The sequence below is a fragment of the Ochotona curzoniae genome, unplaced genomic scaffold, assembly GCF_017591425.1.
Source record: "Ochotona curzoniae isolate NIBS_2020 unplaced genomic scaffold, NIBS_Ocur_1.0 contig_1274, whole genome shotgun sequence".
Taxonomy (NCBI): Eukaryota; Metazoa; Chordata; class Mammalia; order Lagomorpha; family Ochotonidae; genus Ochotona; species Ochotona curzoniae.
Window position 1 is genome coordinate 3,399,656 of NW_024465023.1, and position 18,408 is coordinate 3,418,063.

At 42.2% G+C, this 18,408-nt stretch overlaps 1 protein-coding gene across 1 annotated transcript in view; it reads right to left on the minus strand.

Annotated features, from left to right (window-relative positions):
• ADGRG2 (adhesion G protein-coupled receptor G2) overlaps positions 1–18,408 on the minus strand; it is a 48,031-nt gene that overhangs the window by 3,785 nt on the left and 25,838 nt on the right. The window contains exons 7-22 of the mRNA XM_041002595.1: positions 18,335–18,374; positions 17,861–17,898; positions 16,807–16,901; positions 15,811–15,877; positions 12,919–13,304; positions 10,056–10,221; positions 9,698–9,854; positions 8,668–8,811; positions 7,993–8,115; positions 7,287–7,332; positions 7,078–7,181; positions 5,719–5,840; positions 3,678–3,946; positions 3,102–3,201; positions 2,268–2,551; positions 233–334 (exon numbers count right to left, since the gene is read on the minus strand). Coding sequence (XP_040858529.1) covers positions 233–334; positions 2,268–2,551; positions 3,102–3,201; positions 3,678–3,946; positions 5,719–5,840; positions 7,078–7,181; positions 7,287–7,332; positions 7,993–8,115; positions 8,668–8,811; positions 9,698–9,854; positions 10,056–10,221; positions 12,919–13,304; positions 15,811–15,877; positions 16,807–16,901; positions 17,861–17,898; positions 18,335–18,374 — 2,243 coding nt within the window. The remainder of the gene's footprint in view (positions 1–232; positions 335–2,267; positions 2,552–3,101; positions 3,202–3,677; positions 3,947–5,718; positions 5,841–7,077; positions 7,182–7,286; positions 7,333–7,992; positions 8,116–8,667; positions 8,812–9,697; positions 9,855–10,055; positions 10,222–12,918; positions 13,305–15,810; positions 15,878–16,806; positions 16,902–17,860; positions 17,899–18,334; positions 18,375–18,408) is intronic.

The following is an 18,408-nucleotide window of genomic DNA, read 5'->3' on the forward strand; positions in this document are numbered from 1 at the left end:
GGAAATTCTCAAAACGTCACTGTCTCTTCTTTCTAAGGCAGCTATGTATTGGTTATTCTTTTTTTAACCCATCTAGAGTCCCCAGCCTCCATGTTCACCATGGATATTTTCTCTTGGGCAGATCCCACTAACTTTCAGATCAAATGATCTTTGCTAAGGACTGCTTTGAACCTTAATGTGTACCATTTTTGCCTTAAGGTGTAAGAGGAGAAAAAGGAAGGAAAATCTTTACCAGAATTTTCAGCCAGTCGCAATCTGCCACAACACAGATATCGCCTCCACTGCTTCCTGACGTTCTCTTTTGCTACACAGTAAAAGATGAATATGAAAAATCCTAAGGGCGAGAGGAGGAAGCAAAACCGAACAGAATGAATGCCACGTAAGACCTGAGTGTCAAGAACTTGCTTTGTACATAAGATGTTTAGCAGCTGCGGCTCAAATGCAATCTCACAAATAAATGCTCAGAGTCCTAGGAAAGGAGAGGCAAGGTGGGAGGTGAACTTGGTTTTTAATCTTTGTAAAATCGAGTGGAATGATCCCACTTCCCTGACTCTTCTCTAACATCCTGGGCTTGGCTTTTGTAGCGGTGGAAGTATAAGATATGTGCCCAGGATCCCAGCAGAGAAGATTCTCAGCTCGCCGCCTCTGGATTTACAATCTACCCCTAACTTCTGTGGAACGCCATCCCTGTGGCAGCTCTCACATCCCTCTCCCCTATGCTGCACTCTTTGTCTAGCCTTTGCTTGGGCCTCTCCCTCTTGCCCTGGAGCCATGGGAACTACATGCAGGCACTCAGCTATCTTCCCACCTCCCTCTGACCTGCTTAAGGAAATAGTCCCCTGGCATCCTGCATGGAGAGCAAACTGAAGACTGAAAAGAGGGCACTCGGTCTGCCTGCTGCCCACCTGTGCCCTTAGTTTCTTAGGCTAGGGCTCATCTCAATGCCCCATCTCTGCCACTTGCCAAAGTTTTCGCCAATACACATTTGCAGATGAATGGCTGGAGTTTGAACCTCTTTGGCCAGCCCTAGTCAAGCTACTTTGAAATTCTGAGTATGCATATAGTATGATACACATGTTCACCAACAAGACTCACTTAATATTATACATCTGTATGCATTTGCTACCTCAGAAGGCCACCTCGGTTGTATCAGGGGACAAACAATGGGAATCGCCAAGATCAAAGTGGGAATACCCACATTCAAATACCCTGTGCACATCTCTTTTTAAAGTTCATTATTTTCTATTTAAACGTTTATTTTTGAAAGGCAATGAGAATAATAAGAGGCAGAGATGTGGATCTCCCTTTTGCTGATTCAGTCTGCAAATGCTCCCAACAGCTAGGGCTGGGCCAGGTTAAAGCCAGGAGGCTGGAAATCAGTCTGAGTTGGCCATGTGGCTGGCAGGGAGCCAAGCACTTGAGTCATCCATCACCTGCTGCCTCCCAAGGTGCCAGAGAATGGAATGGGTTCAGAGAAGTGAGGACTGGAACTCAGGTGCTCTGAGATGGGACGCAGTGATTGAAGGGCTGTTTTAAATGCTGTGCCACATGTCCAGCCCATCTCTTCTTTAACCCTCAAAGCCCTGTGAATAGGACTTTTGTTCCTTTTTTTCTATTCATTCACAGCCTGTGGAGATATTCCAGTGAAAAAAAATTAGTAATTTCCCATTTTTAAGAAGCCAACTCTGAGGGTTGCCAAAGGACTGTAGTTGGACTTGGTGAACACATACAAATACAGGAAGTGTCAAAGTAAAGGGCTACATGCCCAACCTGCTCCTTTACTCTCGCATGTCCTGCACTAGGCTGACTGGCTCTTTTGCCTTTCCATTTCTCACTGACTCCAAATCACACTGACCCAAGAGGGTGAAGCACAGGGCCCCAGTCAGGGACACAGCACAGGGGCTGCATGCCTCTCTGTATGCATGTTCTATGTTAATGACAAGTTGGGCTTTGTGTCAGCTAGGAACCAAGTGAAGCAAGAGCAGTCATTGGCGCTCTCAGCAATCCACTGTGGCAGGGTCCTCCAGATATGATCTCTCCAATGAGGACTGCTGGGTCAGGAGGAGGAGAAGCCCCAATTCTTGAATTTGGGGAACATCTTTCTTCCAAAGATCTCAATGTAGCAATTGTCAGTGAAATCAAATCTCTGTTTTGCATTCAGAGTTACCCTAAGTCACTAAATGAGCTGGTTTTCACATATTCTTAGCAGCGATGTTTGTAGATCGGACCAGTATCACGCTGGGAAAATTTAAAGCTACAGAACTTACCTTGCAAAGTATTAAAGATGGCAAAGAGATACATGAAGGCGACATTAACTGGTCCCCAGGCAAAGAAGGCAAAGCCCCAAGTAATGCCTAGGAGAAATGTGAGGCCAGCGATACTCCTGAGGTCTTGAATGCTGGTTTTTCTCTGGGCTCCCAGCTGCTTCTTCTTTTTAATGCGACAAAGCTGAACCAGGACCACGATGAACATGCTGATGTTCAGCAGAAAAATCACACAGAAATATCCTACAACTGTGATATAGAACACCACATTGCTGTTGATCCAGCAACTGGCATGGAGGTGGGGTGGAAGGAGAGAAAGAGGGGAAAGTACATTACACTGATGTAGAATCCAAAATGGCCCAGCGAATCTATGTTTTATGAAAACATTTTCTACCAGCACAGGAGAAGAAAAAAAATTAAAAACCTGCTGATGTCCACAGCAGGAAGAAGAATTTCAGAGTTTATTTCAGAGTTTATATGTGGCGAAGCATTTAAAGGAAACTTCAAGTATTTAGAGTTCTATCATTGTAAATCCCAGTGACTCAACTGTGTGAGTTTTTATCAGTATAATGTGACCATATCTCATCTTTATCTAATGAAACCATTAAAACTATTTTTGAAATAGTACCTCCTAATCCATCTATTTTCAAAATGCTCCCTCTAACTCATTAAAGAGCAGCACTGCATTTCCAATGAGCTTATGTCATTCCATATGACTGGGAAGACTGTGGTTGAACATTGGTGGATCTGCTTAAAGAGTCAATAGGCTGATTAGACTCTCCAGTTTTTGGGGAGTTTTTCATTTTCTAATTTACTCAGCATGGGCTTTGTACTCACAAGTCATCAGGCGATCCGTTGGGGAACTTCCCATAGGATGCAAGCCCATAGTTATCTGCAGATATAGTCAGGACAATGGACACGATCACAGCTGGCATCCCTGCAAGACAGGAAACAGCAGTCACATATAGTTTGAATAGCCAAAGAGGATGAGAGAAAGCTTTGAGAGAGCACCTTCTACCCATAGCATCATTACATGTCTCTTTGCTACCTGGGAACTACAAAATAGCGAGGCCAACCAGGAGCTCAGGCGCCAAGATTAGGCTTAGTGGGCTTCAGGCTCACTAAGCTATTTTTCTAAATGCATCGAGCACCATCTGTGCCAACCTCAATTTGAGGCTGGAGACACAAAGCAAATTCACAGCCCAGCCTGGAGGTGTTTTATGCTCATGGCAAATTGCGAGGAAATATGTTCCAGAAAAGCCAAGATTGCTCTTTGGCCAGGGCACTATGTAAGGAGTACAAAGCTGTCACCCAACCAGGTATGATCTGCTTCACGTTCCGTCTACCTGACCAAAAACATCCAAAACACTGAAGAAGAAGGTGAAGACAACACATAAGCAAACTTATACATACCCCAACCAACCACACAGAATTTAAGGATGTATTTTCGGATGTAGGTGTTGAACACCTTGACAAGGGCCAGGTACATGTGGAATGCTTCCAGGCCCATCCATGTGAATGAAACCAAGAGAAAGTAGTGAAGAAACACAGCCACTGAGATGCAGAGGCCTCGACTGTTGTAGAGAGCGATCCATGAATCCAGGAGGAAGACCAGGTTCAGCAGGAGCAAAGCAGCACACAGCTGGATGAGAATTTTGGAAGGATAATCCCTCCGGATCTTTCTAAAAGGAAAAGGGCAAAGAAGAAATTAACATGACTTTCAGCCAACCCTTATATGAATATGCTTGTCAAGCTATCTCTGAATCCATTATTTTTATTTTCTGGTGAACATCTGTATTTGTATATTTTGCCTCTTTGAATACGCATGTGACTATTTGGGGGAGGCATTAGAAATATCAAAGGAAGCAAACCCCCACAAATCTAAACGGAATCATTGATAACCACATGGAAAATCTGTGCCTATTTCTGACGAGTGTCGACCTATACATTTAAATAGTTTGCAGTAGACTCTACTGGAAGTCCATTGCATTTCCCCCAATCTTTTAGAAGCACATTGCTGCTGCTTCTCATATAACTAAAATGAGCCACATTCCTGTATTATCTTAGGCCACCAATTAAAATGAGATCATGGAAAGAACAGTATAAAATATATCCAAAATGTAACCGCACAGGAAAGTACAGCTCACAAATGACATGTACATGTTCATGTGTGCATAACTGCATTTGGTGAAGTCATACTGAGTAATGGCTAGCCTTCAGATCATTTAGTCTCATTAACAACACTTTCAGTCTACCAGAGGACCTGCCATTATAGCTGGATCATAAATGCTGAAAATAAGTTTATACACTTCCTGGTCAGTGTCAAAAAACTAAATCCTAGAACATACAGAATTTAGTTAGTGTGATTTAATGTGATTTAAAATGGCTATTTCCTTCTTTTCTAATAGAATGCTTTTTGGAATTTCCTCCCAAAAAGTGACCAGGCAACCCTTGGAATGACTTGAGGAAGGTCATTTCTGCTTTGACTTGCAAAACTGCATTTGATGAGTATCTGTTTTCTCAGTGTTTTTCTAAAACTTTTTATAACTAACACATAAGAATTATACACACTTATAAGATACCGCGTGATGTTTTGATATATATACATTATGCAGGATCCAATTCAGAGTAAACATAACTATCTCCTCAGGTGTTTATCTCTTTATTAAAAAGTTTCAACATCTTGTACTTTTTAAAAAATACATAGTACTTTTTAAAAAAAGATTTATTTATTTTTATTGAAAGGCAGATTTACAGCGAGAAGGAGACACAGAAAGATCTTCCATCCACAGAGCCAGGAGCTTCTTTTGGGTCTCCCACACAAGTGCAGGGACCCAAGCCTTTGGGGCATCCTCTGCTGCTTTCCCAGGCCATAAACAGAATACTAGATCATAAGTGAAACAGCCGGGACTTGAACTTGGGCCCACATGGGATGCAACAACCACAGATGGTGGATTAGCTTGCTATGCTACCATGCCAGCCCCTATATTATTGTTCTCTACAGCCATTCTAGGGTGAGACAGTTTAAGTGAAATCAAACATCTTTCTTTGTCATCCCCACCAGAGTTTAACATGTTAATTTTGGTGTTAATCATAACTTAGAAGCTAACCATAGCTCTTTCACTTTTCATGGAGCTAAGGTCTATCTAAGGTCACAAATGCTTGATTTGGGGGTATACACTCACCTTTCCTTTCACACTTATGATGAACTAGGCCTTGGCCTCATTCTGGCCTACAAAGATGATTATGGCACAATTCCTGCCTTCAGTGAGCACATAGACTAGTGAAAGGAAACAAGCATATGAACTTTTACCAGTAGATGCTCCACTTAGCAGGTGCAGGGGATAAGGCAAGCCAAGGAAAGGGCTCGAATATTTCATTTTAGCAGTGGAGCTGAGCACTGGTCCCACAACGATGGGTCCTATCATTCGAATTTCCAGTTGTGAATACTCACTCAAAGGCTATGTAGGTCACAAGAGTAACTGACAGAAAAACAGATGAAAGCCCACAACCGATATATGTGATAAACGTCAGAGCCATCATTTGAGCAGGTGGCAAGGATGTCCGCGACAGGTCCTGGAAAAGCAAATACACTTTCAGATGATCAAAGGACTTTCAATGAGAGTTGTGGTTTACCATAGTCACCCCTTATTCATGGTGGAGGCCAGAAATCACAGATTGCATGAAACGCTATCATTTAAAGTCTTTTCCATCTAATCGGGCAACAAGGCAGTTTGGGGCAGGTCAGCACAATGGGGAGAAATCTTTTTTTTCACTTACTCCCCATTTCAAAGGCAGAAGATTCATTCTTTCTGTAGATCTTAGCAATCTCCACTTAGTTTTCTTTCCTCAATCCATGAAGTTAAATCTTTGCACTTAAATGAGGCACTTTCTGGTTTCTCCTTGGCAACTCTGCACTGCCAGCACTGCTAGTTTTACACTTTGGGGTATTCAGCACACTGGCTAAGATGGTGATGTGAGGCCCTTGTTCCAGAATGGAGTGCCTGGGTTTGAGTTCTAGTGCCATCCCCCAATTACAGCTTCCTTCCTCACCCTGGGAGGCAGTACAAGAGGGTACAAGTACTTGGGTCCCTGCCACCCAACTGGGAGACTCGGATTACATTCTAGACTCTTAGTTTTCTCTGATCCACTCCTGCTGATTGCGGGCACTGGAGAATGAACCTGAACATGGAAGATCTCCCTTCCTTCTCCCTTCTTGCTCCTGGCTACTCCATTCTGTCCCAGCTTCCCACTAACATGCTGCGGAAGGCAGAGAATGATGGCCCAAGTGCTTGCATTCCTGCCACTACATTGGAGACTTTGACACTGTAACATGTTCCTGCTTTAGTTGTTGTGGCCATTTGGGGAATAGAGCAGTAAGCCGGAAGATGTCTCTCCTTGTCCTGCTATCACTATGCCTTTCAAATAAAGCTTTTTAAAAAATGATAACAATGCCCCATTGTACATATCTTACAGGACTACAAGCAGATCATTTACATAGAGGTATTTTGGGAAAGCTTAATGTTGCAAATGAAACATTTTTTATTGCCCATTCTCTGAATTCTTTAGTCCTCTTAGTTATTTAAAAGGGAAACACATATAAAAATCTAATGTGGAAAAATACTTGATTTGCATGAACAAATATTTCTCTTCAGGCTTGTTCTAAGAATCATTTTGTTCCGTAGAACTGTGCTATGATATCGGGACATCTGTTGATTTATCAGGGCATGCATCACAATAGACATTGTAGAGTGATACAGCCAGGTAACCCTCAGAACCTAGACCTATGGCCCTGTCACCCAGGTGCACTTACCAACAACACGCCAAAGCTTGTCAGGTGACTGCAAGTACAGATGGTTTCATTCTGCTTCCTGTCTTTGACGGAGCAGCCATCGTTTGACCAGCCTCCTCTGCCATCTGTTGGCATTGAGAAGAGTTTCTGTAGTATCAGCAAGCACCCATAACACCCCACCTTCCTACTTGCTCACCAAAGACTTCGAAAGAGTTACCACTGGAACCTACCATTTTTGTCCAAGTCCCAAAAGACACAGCTCACACTTGGGGCATCCTGCAGTAGAAAGAGAAATCGCAAATATTTCACCTATGGAGCTAAACACCCATAAAAGCAACTGAAGGCGGGGTGGCAGCACCACTATGGTAATGTTTATTTCAGACTCTTGGCCTTGATTTTTGGAGAATTCTAGTCCTAGACAGTTCTGAGGAGCAAGGGATCCTCACTCACACAAGTCAGGACTTGTGATATCCGTTGCTTGTGTGTGGGGATCACCCTGGCTGGTTAAAGTGAACCTTCCGACTCAGCAGCTCCTCGTTGGGGGCAGAGAGCTTGAGTTTCCAACAAGCTCTCAGGAGGTGCTAATGCCACAGTTTTGTGGCCCACATGGAGTAGTAAGGTCATAACCAACACTCGGTGTGAAGTGAGCTGAGATGTTCTCCCTTTAAAGGCGAGATCCACAGATCTCCATAGAGCACAATTCAACAGCTGGCATGAGCCTTGCCTTCATACTGAGGTTTCATGTAAATTAGGTGGTTAGCTATTAGGCATTAGACATATTGAAATCCAACAGTGTGACTGTGAGATTCCAGTTCATACAATATTTGGAAAAAAGGTCAAGGTTCTTTAGGTTACAGTTGTCTCTTTTCAGGCTAAGTCTTACAAGCATAGCTTACACAATGTCAGTGGATGGACCAATGGCCAGTTCTTTCCTACCTGGCTTTGATGAATGTGCTTTAACGTGACTGTCACGTTGCTTGTCAGGTTCCTGATGGTCAGATTGGCAACACTCGATGATATGACATAGCTGATCAGAGACAGGTTCTCCAAGGAGGGATCCTAGTACACCAAAGAGGTAAGATGACAACAAAAACTTAAATGCTATTGCAGAGCTTTAGAAGGACACTGAGGACACTGTAGTCCATATTGTTTATTTTAGATATAGGTCAGAAGTCGAGGGCCAAGGACTACAAACTTTCCCAAAGGACCACAATTAGAAGTGGAGCTTGCACCACTGTGCACTGTTCAATTGACCCAGATTAGGACTACAGCGTCTCATGAATTCTTGAAACAAAACGTTAAGTCATTTAAACTGAGTTCCTAAGCAGGCTCAAGCTTGCTGTACCTTCACACCTCAGGTAGAAGGAATAAGAACAGTTGTCTCACAGAACTAAGATTTGCCTTCATTTTTTTTTTTTTTGAGAGTATATGACTGTTCTTGGCAATTGATAAATCCTATGTAAGTGAGCTATTTGGGTTGTGCTTTAAAATGAACTGTAGGCTTTGAGCAAATATTTGATTAGGAGCAGGTTTCATAATTTGCAGGGATTAAAATAAATCCCCCAACCTCCCAACAGTACCCAAACCAAAGGCAGTAGGTGGCAACTTTACCTGAAACAGGGCAGGTGTTTCAAAAAAGTTAAACTGAATTCTGGAAGCGAGCCCCACATCATTAGCTGGTACAGCACTCATCAGTGATGAAGGCAGAGTAATAATGCCAATGCTGTTCTCAGGAGCTTGAGTTTCCAGGGAAACCTGAACATCAAGTGCAAGACAAGAAAAATGTCTTTAGCCCCTTTTGATGTAAGGGCTTGATCTTTGCTATTTCTGTATATAATGGCTTCTGCTTTGTGTATCTGACTATTCCAGGATTAAAGAGAGGATGTGTAATCCAGAAATGAGGCCTCTCAAGTCCCATAGGAAACTTGTCAAAGATATATAGAAATGGTCAAGCAGTGCACAAGAGACCAGAGCAGTAGGTACACCAAGTTAGGACAAGCAGTTATGGACAATTTTCATATAACACTGAATTACATTTGAAAAAGAAGACTAAGGAAAGTAAAAACCAAGTCTCGGTTTTACTTGGTTCTTTCAAGCCCTTAGGTTCTCTGACAGGTAGATAGAAAATACTGGAAGCATGACTGATACTCTGCACTAACCACTAGACATGCTAGTGTAGTTATCACTTGTTACAACACTGAAATGGGTTGGCAAAGAGCTGGTATTTCTGCACAGCTCTTCCAACTGCCAGAGACTCAGACCCTAAATAGCCCTCTCCCCAAATGTCTAGAGTCTAGCCACATAAGCATGATCCACAAAATGAATAAACAAGCCACAGTCACTCTGTAGAATAGAATACCACCCAGGGATAGACACTATCACACGAACACTTACAATATGGATGGCTCTCCACTTTCCAAACATACTCTGCTAGAATGAAAGAAGCCAAATTCAGAAAGAACAACCTACTCTGGCCAAGACCAATGTCATCTTTGATTCTGTGGTACTTCACTGTTAACATATCTTAGAGACTTCTAGTACACCCTTGACTACAAGCGGTAATCACTTCAATCATGAAGTAGGATAGGGCCTACACAATCGTGCACAAGAAAATGTGTTTCGCACAGAAATGCCAACATACCAAAAGATTTTCAGAGTCCTGGGCTGCAAAGGTGGTCGTGTCAAAATTACTGGTGTTCACTCTGACCACAGCCAAAGCCAATGAAGCAGAGGTCAGACTTATATTCTTGCTTGAAAAATTCAATTGTAAACCAATGTCATCCACTACTTTCAGCAATCTGTAAAGAGATGACAGTTGACACTTAGCATACCCACTTTCATCTCTACTCATCTTCTAAGCAGAACACAGAGTAGCACACTGAAGCTGTTATGAACCTAGAACCTGGGAGAAAGTTACTTGGCCATAGCTAATTGTATTAGCAGTATCTTCAGCATTCAAGGGTTCCCTCTCAGCACCACGCAGATTTGCTAAGTCATACCTTTGAGCCAGAGGTGCCAGCAGGGTGAGTGGGGAGCAAAGGAGTTTGCTGACTTGGTTTATCATTTCTCCCGCACTGTCAGGCTCCAAGTTGCCCAAGGACAGAGCCTTCTCCATCTCAGATACTTGGTTCTCAAGATCAAAAATAGTGGTGATGTTGACGGTTTCTATAACAAAGATTCAAATCATGTCACCAACACATTACAGCAAAAAAAAAAAAATCAAAATAAACAGACATAGACCCTATAATCTGGCAAACTCTCCCCTATTATATTGTATCAGAGAAATGAAAACATACATCTGGGGGCTGCTGCTGTGGTAGAGATAAAGCCTGCAAGGCTGACATCCCATGCAGGTGTCAGTTCAAGTCTTGGCTGCTTCCACTTCCCATCCAACTCCTTGCTTAAGCATCTGGGAAAAGCAGTAGAAGATAATCCAAGTGGCTGGGCCCCTGCCACCCTGTGGGAGACCCCAATGAAGCTCCTGGCTTTAGCCTGGTTCAGGCCTGGCAGTTGTTACTACTTAGAAGTGGATGGATATATGGGAGACACCTTTCTTGCTCTTTTCTCTAACAATACAGATGGACCTCCAATTTTTTGATACAGCATGCCAAGTAGAAGTTACAGTCTAAAGACCATCTGCTGTTTGACTCCCTTCACATGGCATGCTAAAGAAATCAGAACTACAGGGAGAAGAAACAGGTCAGTGCTGGCCAGGGGTTACAGACAGGGGTAGGTACTGATGGACATGAGAGAGCCTTGGCGGGGGGGGTAGTGGAAGAGTTTTACAACTTGATTGTGATAGTGGTTACATGATTTTGAATGCTTTATCTGACTCCATTAAGCTGTAAAAATTTCATTTGTCTATAGAATTGAACCTATTACTGCATGTAAATTATACTTCCATAAACATAACTGAAAGAAGTAGAAGCACATCATAGTATATCCATATAAGCACAGGAATACTTGGTATTTATATCATGGGTACAGGATTTTATGTGGATACTCGGAAACTCTTGTGAAAGAGGCTGAAGGTTATTTCAAAAGTTCATGGAAAAATGCATACTATGAACAAATTCAGCAAGAATTTCAAAACTTTTGCACCAATGTAAATTTATCTTTGAATCAAACTTTTCCCTGAATTTTCTTAGTATGTTGTATTATGAAATCAGCAGCTGGACTATCCCTGCAAATGCATTTTTTAATAAGTAATAATTGTGAAACAGTGATACAACCCTCACTTAAACAGAAAACAAATCAATTTAATCAATCAATGGCCCACTTACTTTCACATTCCTTTATAATATTTTTCTGCAGTTACAGTGTTACAGAGTGTGAGCTATTTGCTACTTGGCTATTCTCACTTCATGTCAAAATCTGACAAATGTCTCCAGGTTTCTGCAGCTGGTGGTGTAATAGCCATGGAAGTGAGGTGGACACATCTTATTTCATCATTCCTCTCTTGTGGACCATTAAGCTTTATCTACTTTTTAGCTATTAAACAATGCCCCAATGTGCATCTTTAACATATTTATCACTTGGCTTCTGCTCTTTGCATAGATGGATACCTGTTAGGTTGATTGTAAAATTCAATGAGAATAAGTTTGGAAAGATGAGTCACTTAGGCCCAGGTTAATACACTTTAGCTTTGCTTTATCCTTCAGCAACTGTTAATTCTTCCTTTGACCACAGCCCTAATAATTTGGCATTTTAGTGTGAATGTCCATATTTAATTTAAAAAATTAAGGGCCTTGCACAGTAGTCTAGTAGCTACAGTCCTCGTCTTACATGCCCAGGATCCCATATGGGTGTCAGGTTCTAATTCCAGCATACCTGCTTCCCATCCAGCTCCCTGCCTTTGGCCTGGGAAAGCAGTCAAGGATGGCCCAAAGCCTTGGGACCCTGCACCTGTGTGGGAGACCTGAAAGAGGCTCCTGGTTTCGGATGAGCTCAGTAGAAGCCACCTGGGGAGTGAATCTCTCTCTCCTCCTCTGTATATTTGACTTTCAAAAAAAATTTTTTTAATTGAAAAAGCAGTGCAAATTGGAAGACATATGAAGCCATTGGGCAGAGGCTCCACTATCTTCTGAGGATGCTGGTAACATGGTGGAGGGATGGAGCACAACCTGTACTCCAATCAAATGTCTAGCCAAACCTGCCTTTGAGTTGCATTCTCCAAATTCATGGGGGAACATCTGCTTTTTACTGGCTGAAATCCCAGAGTGTATCCAGAATGCTCTCTGCTTCTTTCCCTTGTCCCTTTATCTCTCTACAGCTAAGCCTGTGTGGTACCCAGGAGCCTCCAAGGTTTTCATGGCATATTCATTATCACTGGGATGATCTTCATCTTTCCACAGAATAGGCTAAGCCAGGAGGAGTCAAATAGCTTCTCCTTGATCACACTGCCAATGAAGCCTCATGCAGACCCCAAGCCTAGATCCTTGGGAATTTACTCTTCTACTGCTATCGTGGCTCAGTCTCACCTCCGTCACACTGTGACTCATTTTTAAGAACACCAATTTTTATTTCTGTGTTCTATCTACATGGAACTACTTTAATTGTTGCAATGCTTTCTCTTCAGAATTTTGAAAACATGGAGCTAGCAATCTTTGAAGGAGAAAGAGACCTGATGAATATTCATCTAGATCAAAAGAGATCTGGATTTGTTCCTTAGACTTATTTCTTGGTCAAAACAGCTACAGCTATGACTATGAATGCCTTGAAGAAAGCTCAAGAAATCAAACATCATACAAAGAAAGGCTCAACATGGTTTGATCACAGGTATCTAAGCTTTACAGCTGGTAGCTGTAAACATCTCAGGGAAACAAAATTCCAACCTGGAACAGCTTGGCTCCACATACGCACCTGTGCTTTCAGGCACTGCACTGATGACATTTGTAGATGCATCTGTGGCAGGAGAGGAAAGCGAGGAATTTGCAGATGGTAGGGTGTGGGAAAGATCAGTCTGTAGCACAGGGGAAGAGTTAGTTCCAGACTGGGGGGATATATCAATGGAAGGGTTGGAAACTATGGAAGCTGAAGGCTGAGGAGAGGGGAGGTGACCCTTTCCTGTAGCAGAGTGAGCTTTCTGAGTGACCAGTGGATTATCCAGGGGCTCAGGCAAAGAAACAGCACTAGAGACTTGGGAACGAATGGTGGCATGAGGTCCAACTAGGAAGGGCTTGCTGGAAGAAGCCAATGGTGGATCGTGTGGTTGATCAGCAAGACAGACGACAGACTGCTGCAGATCACTGAAGGGAAAAAAACAGATGCTGGTGAGATACCAATGAGGTACTGAGGAGTCGATGTCCTCCTCCTGGTGGCCATCTGACACAGCCAGGATGATGTGGTTATATCCTAGATCTGCCACTTCTAGCTTCTGTATGTCATGTTGTCTCTGTAGCTGCCACTGTCTCCCAGGTCCTGCCTATTCCCAATACCCACTTCCGAGGCTTCAAAGGTAATAAAACACCTGCTCTAAGAGTGGTTACACAGCTAGTTAATGATGGAGCTCTAGCCAGACACCCCCTTTTGTGTGCTGCTGTTTCTTTGCAACAGCTTTCTGAATTGGCCACCATTAGGTCAATGGGGGACCTCAAAAAGACTGTTGTCTTTTGATCAGATCCCAATGTTTCCAGAAATTCTATTATGCCAAACAGGCTCAACCTTCCAGCTTAATGGGATGTGTTAAATGGGGCAAGACACTCCACTTTTTATGCAGAAAATGCTACAGATCCTTAACTATAGATTTTGAGCTGTTCCTTCAAGTCCGATCTTCTAATCCACCCCAGAAATGTGGCTAGTCAAGACCAGAGAGGTTACTCTTATGCTTCCATTCCTGTATGAGATGCTTCCCATTTTAAACATGGGTTTGTTTATTCCAGGTACATCTTTTTATCTGATTTTAGAAAAATACAGAAGATGCTGCAAAGTAAGAAAAAATAATTAAATACTTGTCATGCCAGCAGATGGATCAATCACTGGGAATGACAGGAAGAACTTTCATTCATTTCTTTGCTGTTTTTTCTCTGGATATTTTTATGTACCTGTGATCACATCCTATGTGACCTTCAGAGTTTTCTGTTGACTTAGAGCATCTCCAAGTGACTCTCCATTGAGGTTCTAAGTTTAAGGTAGAGCTGGAAGATCTCTGAAAACCCTTAATTCCATGGCTACGTCCAGACCGATTAAATCAGTCTGACAGCCATGATTGGGAATTGGTACTTCTTAAATTTTTCTTAATTTAAGCTAATTTTAAGTTTATGGAAACACTGCAAAAATAGTAGTAAGTTTTGCAGACTGCTCACTCAGCTTCTTTCAATGTTAACAGCTATCACCTAGGTTAAGCTCAAATACCTCTCAACATTTAGTATATAGGGACCAGTGTGGTAGCCTAGCAACTAAAGTCCTCGCCTTGCACATGCTGGGATCCCATATGGGTGCTGGTTCGTATTTGGCGGCCCTGCTTCCCATCCAGCTCCCTGCTTGTGGCCTGGGAGGGCAATAGAGGATGACCCAAAGCCTTAGGACCCTGCACCCACATGAGAGATCCTGAGGGGGGCTCCTGGCTCCTGGCTTTGGGTCGGCACAGCTCCGGTCATTGCAGCCAGTTGGAGTGAATCAGCAGATGGAAGATCTTCCTCTCTGTCTCTCCTCCTCTCTGTATATCTGACTTTCCAATAAAAATAAATAAATCTTTAAAAATTACCATATAAAACAACAAAGGAGGTATCTCAAATTATTGAGGGGTAGTGGTACAATGGGCTTTTTATTAAGTGGTGCTGGAGACAGTAAAATTTATACCTTAAATCACAAGAAGAAATTCCCAAGTGGACCTAAATATAAACAATGAAGCCATAAAAGTGCTAGAAAAATATCAGAATGGAGGAAGAGGCTTTCTACCTATGTCTCCAGATTCACTAGCAAAATAATAAGACATCAAAAATTAGAATTTACATGGCAAAAAAATAATCATCAAAAGGCAATGCCATACTGGTAGAGAATGTAACACTTACCACAGATAAAGAATTAATATCCACAATATATCAAGCACTCTTACAAACCGATCAGATACCCAACAGAAACCATAAGGACATGGCATGAATACCTCAATCACATAAAGGTGCATAAATGGCCCCTAAAGATACGGGGGAAATATTCAAGCTCAACCTTAACATTAGAAATGCTAGAATTAACACCGAGCTATCATTTTTCAAACTGGCAAAATGTCTTTGAAAATGACAACATAGGGGTGGGCATTGGGTCCAGCCATGTGGACTCTGGTTGGGTATACCTGCATTGCATATCAGCGTGCCTGGGTCTGAGTCTCAGCAGCCTGCTAACGCAAGCTCCAAGGGGCAGTGGTGATGGCTTATGTGCCTCGATTCTTGCCCTCGATGTGGGAGATGCGGATTGAGTTCTAGGTTTCTGGGATGGGCCTGGGTCATATATTGTGGGCATTTGGGGTAGTAATGTTCTGTTTTTGTCCGTCTTTCAAATAAACAAAAACAATTACATAAAAACAATGGGAAATCATCTGGCACATCTATTGGGAGTCACCCAGGTTATTCTAATGGACAGCCATGATTGTGGACTTGGTTTAAAGAATGGCTCAAATGGAAACTTCACAGAAAATTGTGCATTTTTCCTGAAAACTGAAGGACCTTCTTCACTCCTGGGATCCCAAAAATAAGCCAGCGTGGTGATGCAAACTTTTTTGTTGTTGTTCCGAGAAAGGTCAGTGTGTTTATTACCTACCATTGCAGCTTTTCTAGGTCTTCTGGGGAGGAAGGGCAAGGTGTCTTGGCAGAACAACAGCATTGTTCTGTAGGAGACAAAAGGAAAAGGTGAAAGAACAAAGCCAGACAGCAGATCAGCCCCACTGAGTAATCGTGCAGTTCTTACACTGACTGCATTCTAAAGAGCAATTGTCTAAAACCAATGACAAAATTAATTGGATGTCATTACACTGACAATTATGTGATTCTTCTTTTGTTATAGGAACACAATTATCCCATTCCTTTTCAGCAACTCCTAAGAGATTCAGAAGTAAACACACCACAAGAACATTAGGTTAAGTGACATAAGCCAAGCACAGAGGGACAAGTACCGCATGATCTCACTTCTATGTGGAATCTAAAAAGTTGAACTCATAGAAAACAGTGAAATTGTGAAGACAGGGGACGCAGGAGAGGGAGCGTGCGGCGAACTGTGGGTTAGAAAACATAAAATTCCAGTTAGACAGGAAGAATAAGTTCAAGAGAACTGTTGCATAACATGATGATTACAGTTATATTGTATAATTGAAAATTGCTAAGAGTAAATTTGAATGTTCTCACCACATGAAAACACTGGTAAGCATGTGAGGTAATCCATATATGAAATAACCTGATTTATTCATGCCGCAACATATCGGAACATCATGAAATGTAACAAAAATCATAAAAATATAAATTTTGACCTGTCTTTTAGAAAAAGAAGTAAGCATATCTCATTGACAATCCATCTGATTCTCTAAGCTGAATTTTCCCCCTCACTGGGGTTTTATGTTGTTTTCAAGTACAACGGATCAAAGTTTTATAAGAAAGCAGGACAAATCACCTTCTGGGGCTCTTTGAAAATTGCCCGAGGAGAGGAAGGAAAACAGAAAGCTGTAAGATATGTGCACTTATCAGCTGTATTGTCAATTTGAAAAATGACACCTCACAAGTGATGTGAAAAACGAAGCCAGCAACAGAACCTCAGCCAACTTACCCATGCGTTGAATCTTTACTCCTTTCAAAGCAACCATTATGGCACATACATTCATTGTCTTATTCAATCTTATTGTAAATGTACAATTTTGTGTGCTGTAAGGAGAGACATAAACCAGAAAGTTACTCAGTTGGGAGCCTACCTACATATTTGTAATCTACAGTCTCTGGTCTCCGCTGGCTTCTTGCCTGGGGTTTGCCTCACGGGAGCCCTTTCAGATACCAGTCGAGACGAAACTCAAGGTCTCTTAAATGTAAAATCTCCCTGGCAATTCAATCCAAATTATCAGAGAACCAAGAATGTCATATATCCTCTGTTTCCCTTTACTTCAGCCTTGATTTAGGCCACACACACCCCTGATGTTGTAAATGAATGAACTAAAAATGCAGATCAGAAGGAATTCAATGTACAAGTCCAGGCGAGGTTTTGCATTACTTGTATCAAGGAATAGTGTGATGAGTAGAAACTGTCATTCTCCAACACTGTCGCTCACGGAATGCTTGGGTAGTGAGATTATTGTCCTATAAGCCACTGGTTTACACAAGTAGGACAGTGAGTGGATACAATTGTCAGTGATAACCTAGGCAGCCCAGTAATTGTCCCACAATCTCTGCCTACGCACTCCTGCATGCACTTTGAAATTGCTTTTTGTCCCATTCCTCCTCCTCGTTTCCTTCTTTCTCTCTCTGCTTCTCACAAGCTCCATATTAAGTTCCTTTTTTCTTCCATCCGGCTTTCACTCTACTTGAACCACTGGAAATCATTTTGTGGTTATTTTGGTGGCCCTGGGGTCAAGGATCGTTAGCCTCATAGAACCAGAGGTAAGTGGCCCACCAAAACACACTCCTCCGGGCCCCATGCTTCATAAAGAAATGAGAAGGTGAATATGGCAAACGGTTCAGTGTTTGGAAAAAGTTAAAATATATAAGCCCCAAATCTCACTAATATGTATGTATTTTAGAGGAACACTTTTATATCTGCATTTTAAGACCCCTTAACACTCGTTTCCCACGAATGCAGAAATCATATATACGACATATTAAAAATGACCAACCTTTGGGCCTCTTCAGTAGCACACACTATAAAATAAGTCTGAAAGAGAGAAATGACAGAAAAAAGATCATTGTGACCGTTGGGAGCATCGGAAAAGATGTCCCAGGGCGAATCCCAGATTCACAGAACCTTAGCACCTCAAGAATTCCTGGGGCTCATCCAAGTCCTATTCCTTCCCAGCGTGTCGCTGAAGCCAGGTCAGCCAGTGAACATTGCTTGGTGACCTTCAGGGTCAAAAAGCTCAAAGGTACACAAATGAGCAGATTCTACCATATTTCATTTTAAGAGGCTTTTTGTCTCACATGAAGGAAAATCTAGTTTCTTGGAATGTCTGCCCATCACTCCCAATCAATTCACTCTATCATGACAGGTTTGGAGGATTTGAACATGTATCACCCCAGGAATGCAGAACTCCACATTCCCCCCTCTCATCCCACCCCCAAGTAGTAGCACTAATTATAAGCAAATTAGCTACCTGGCTTAGGGCTTGCAGGGTTGTGTTGAGCTCTGAACGTCTGTTAGCAAAATGAGAGACACTGGCATTAAGGA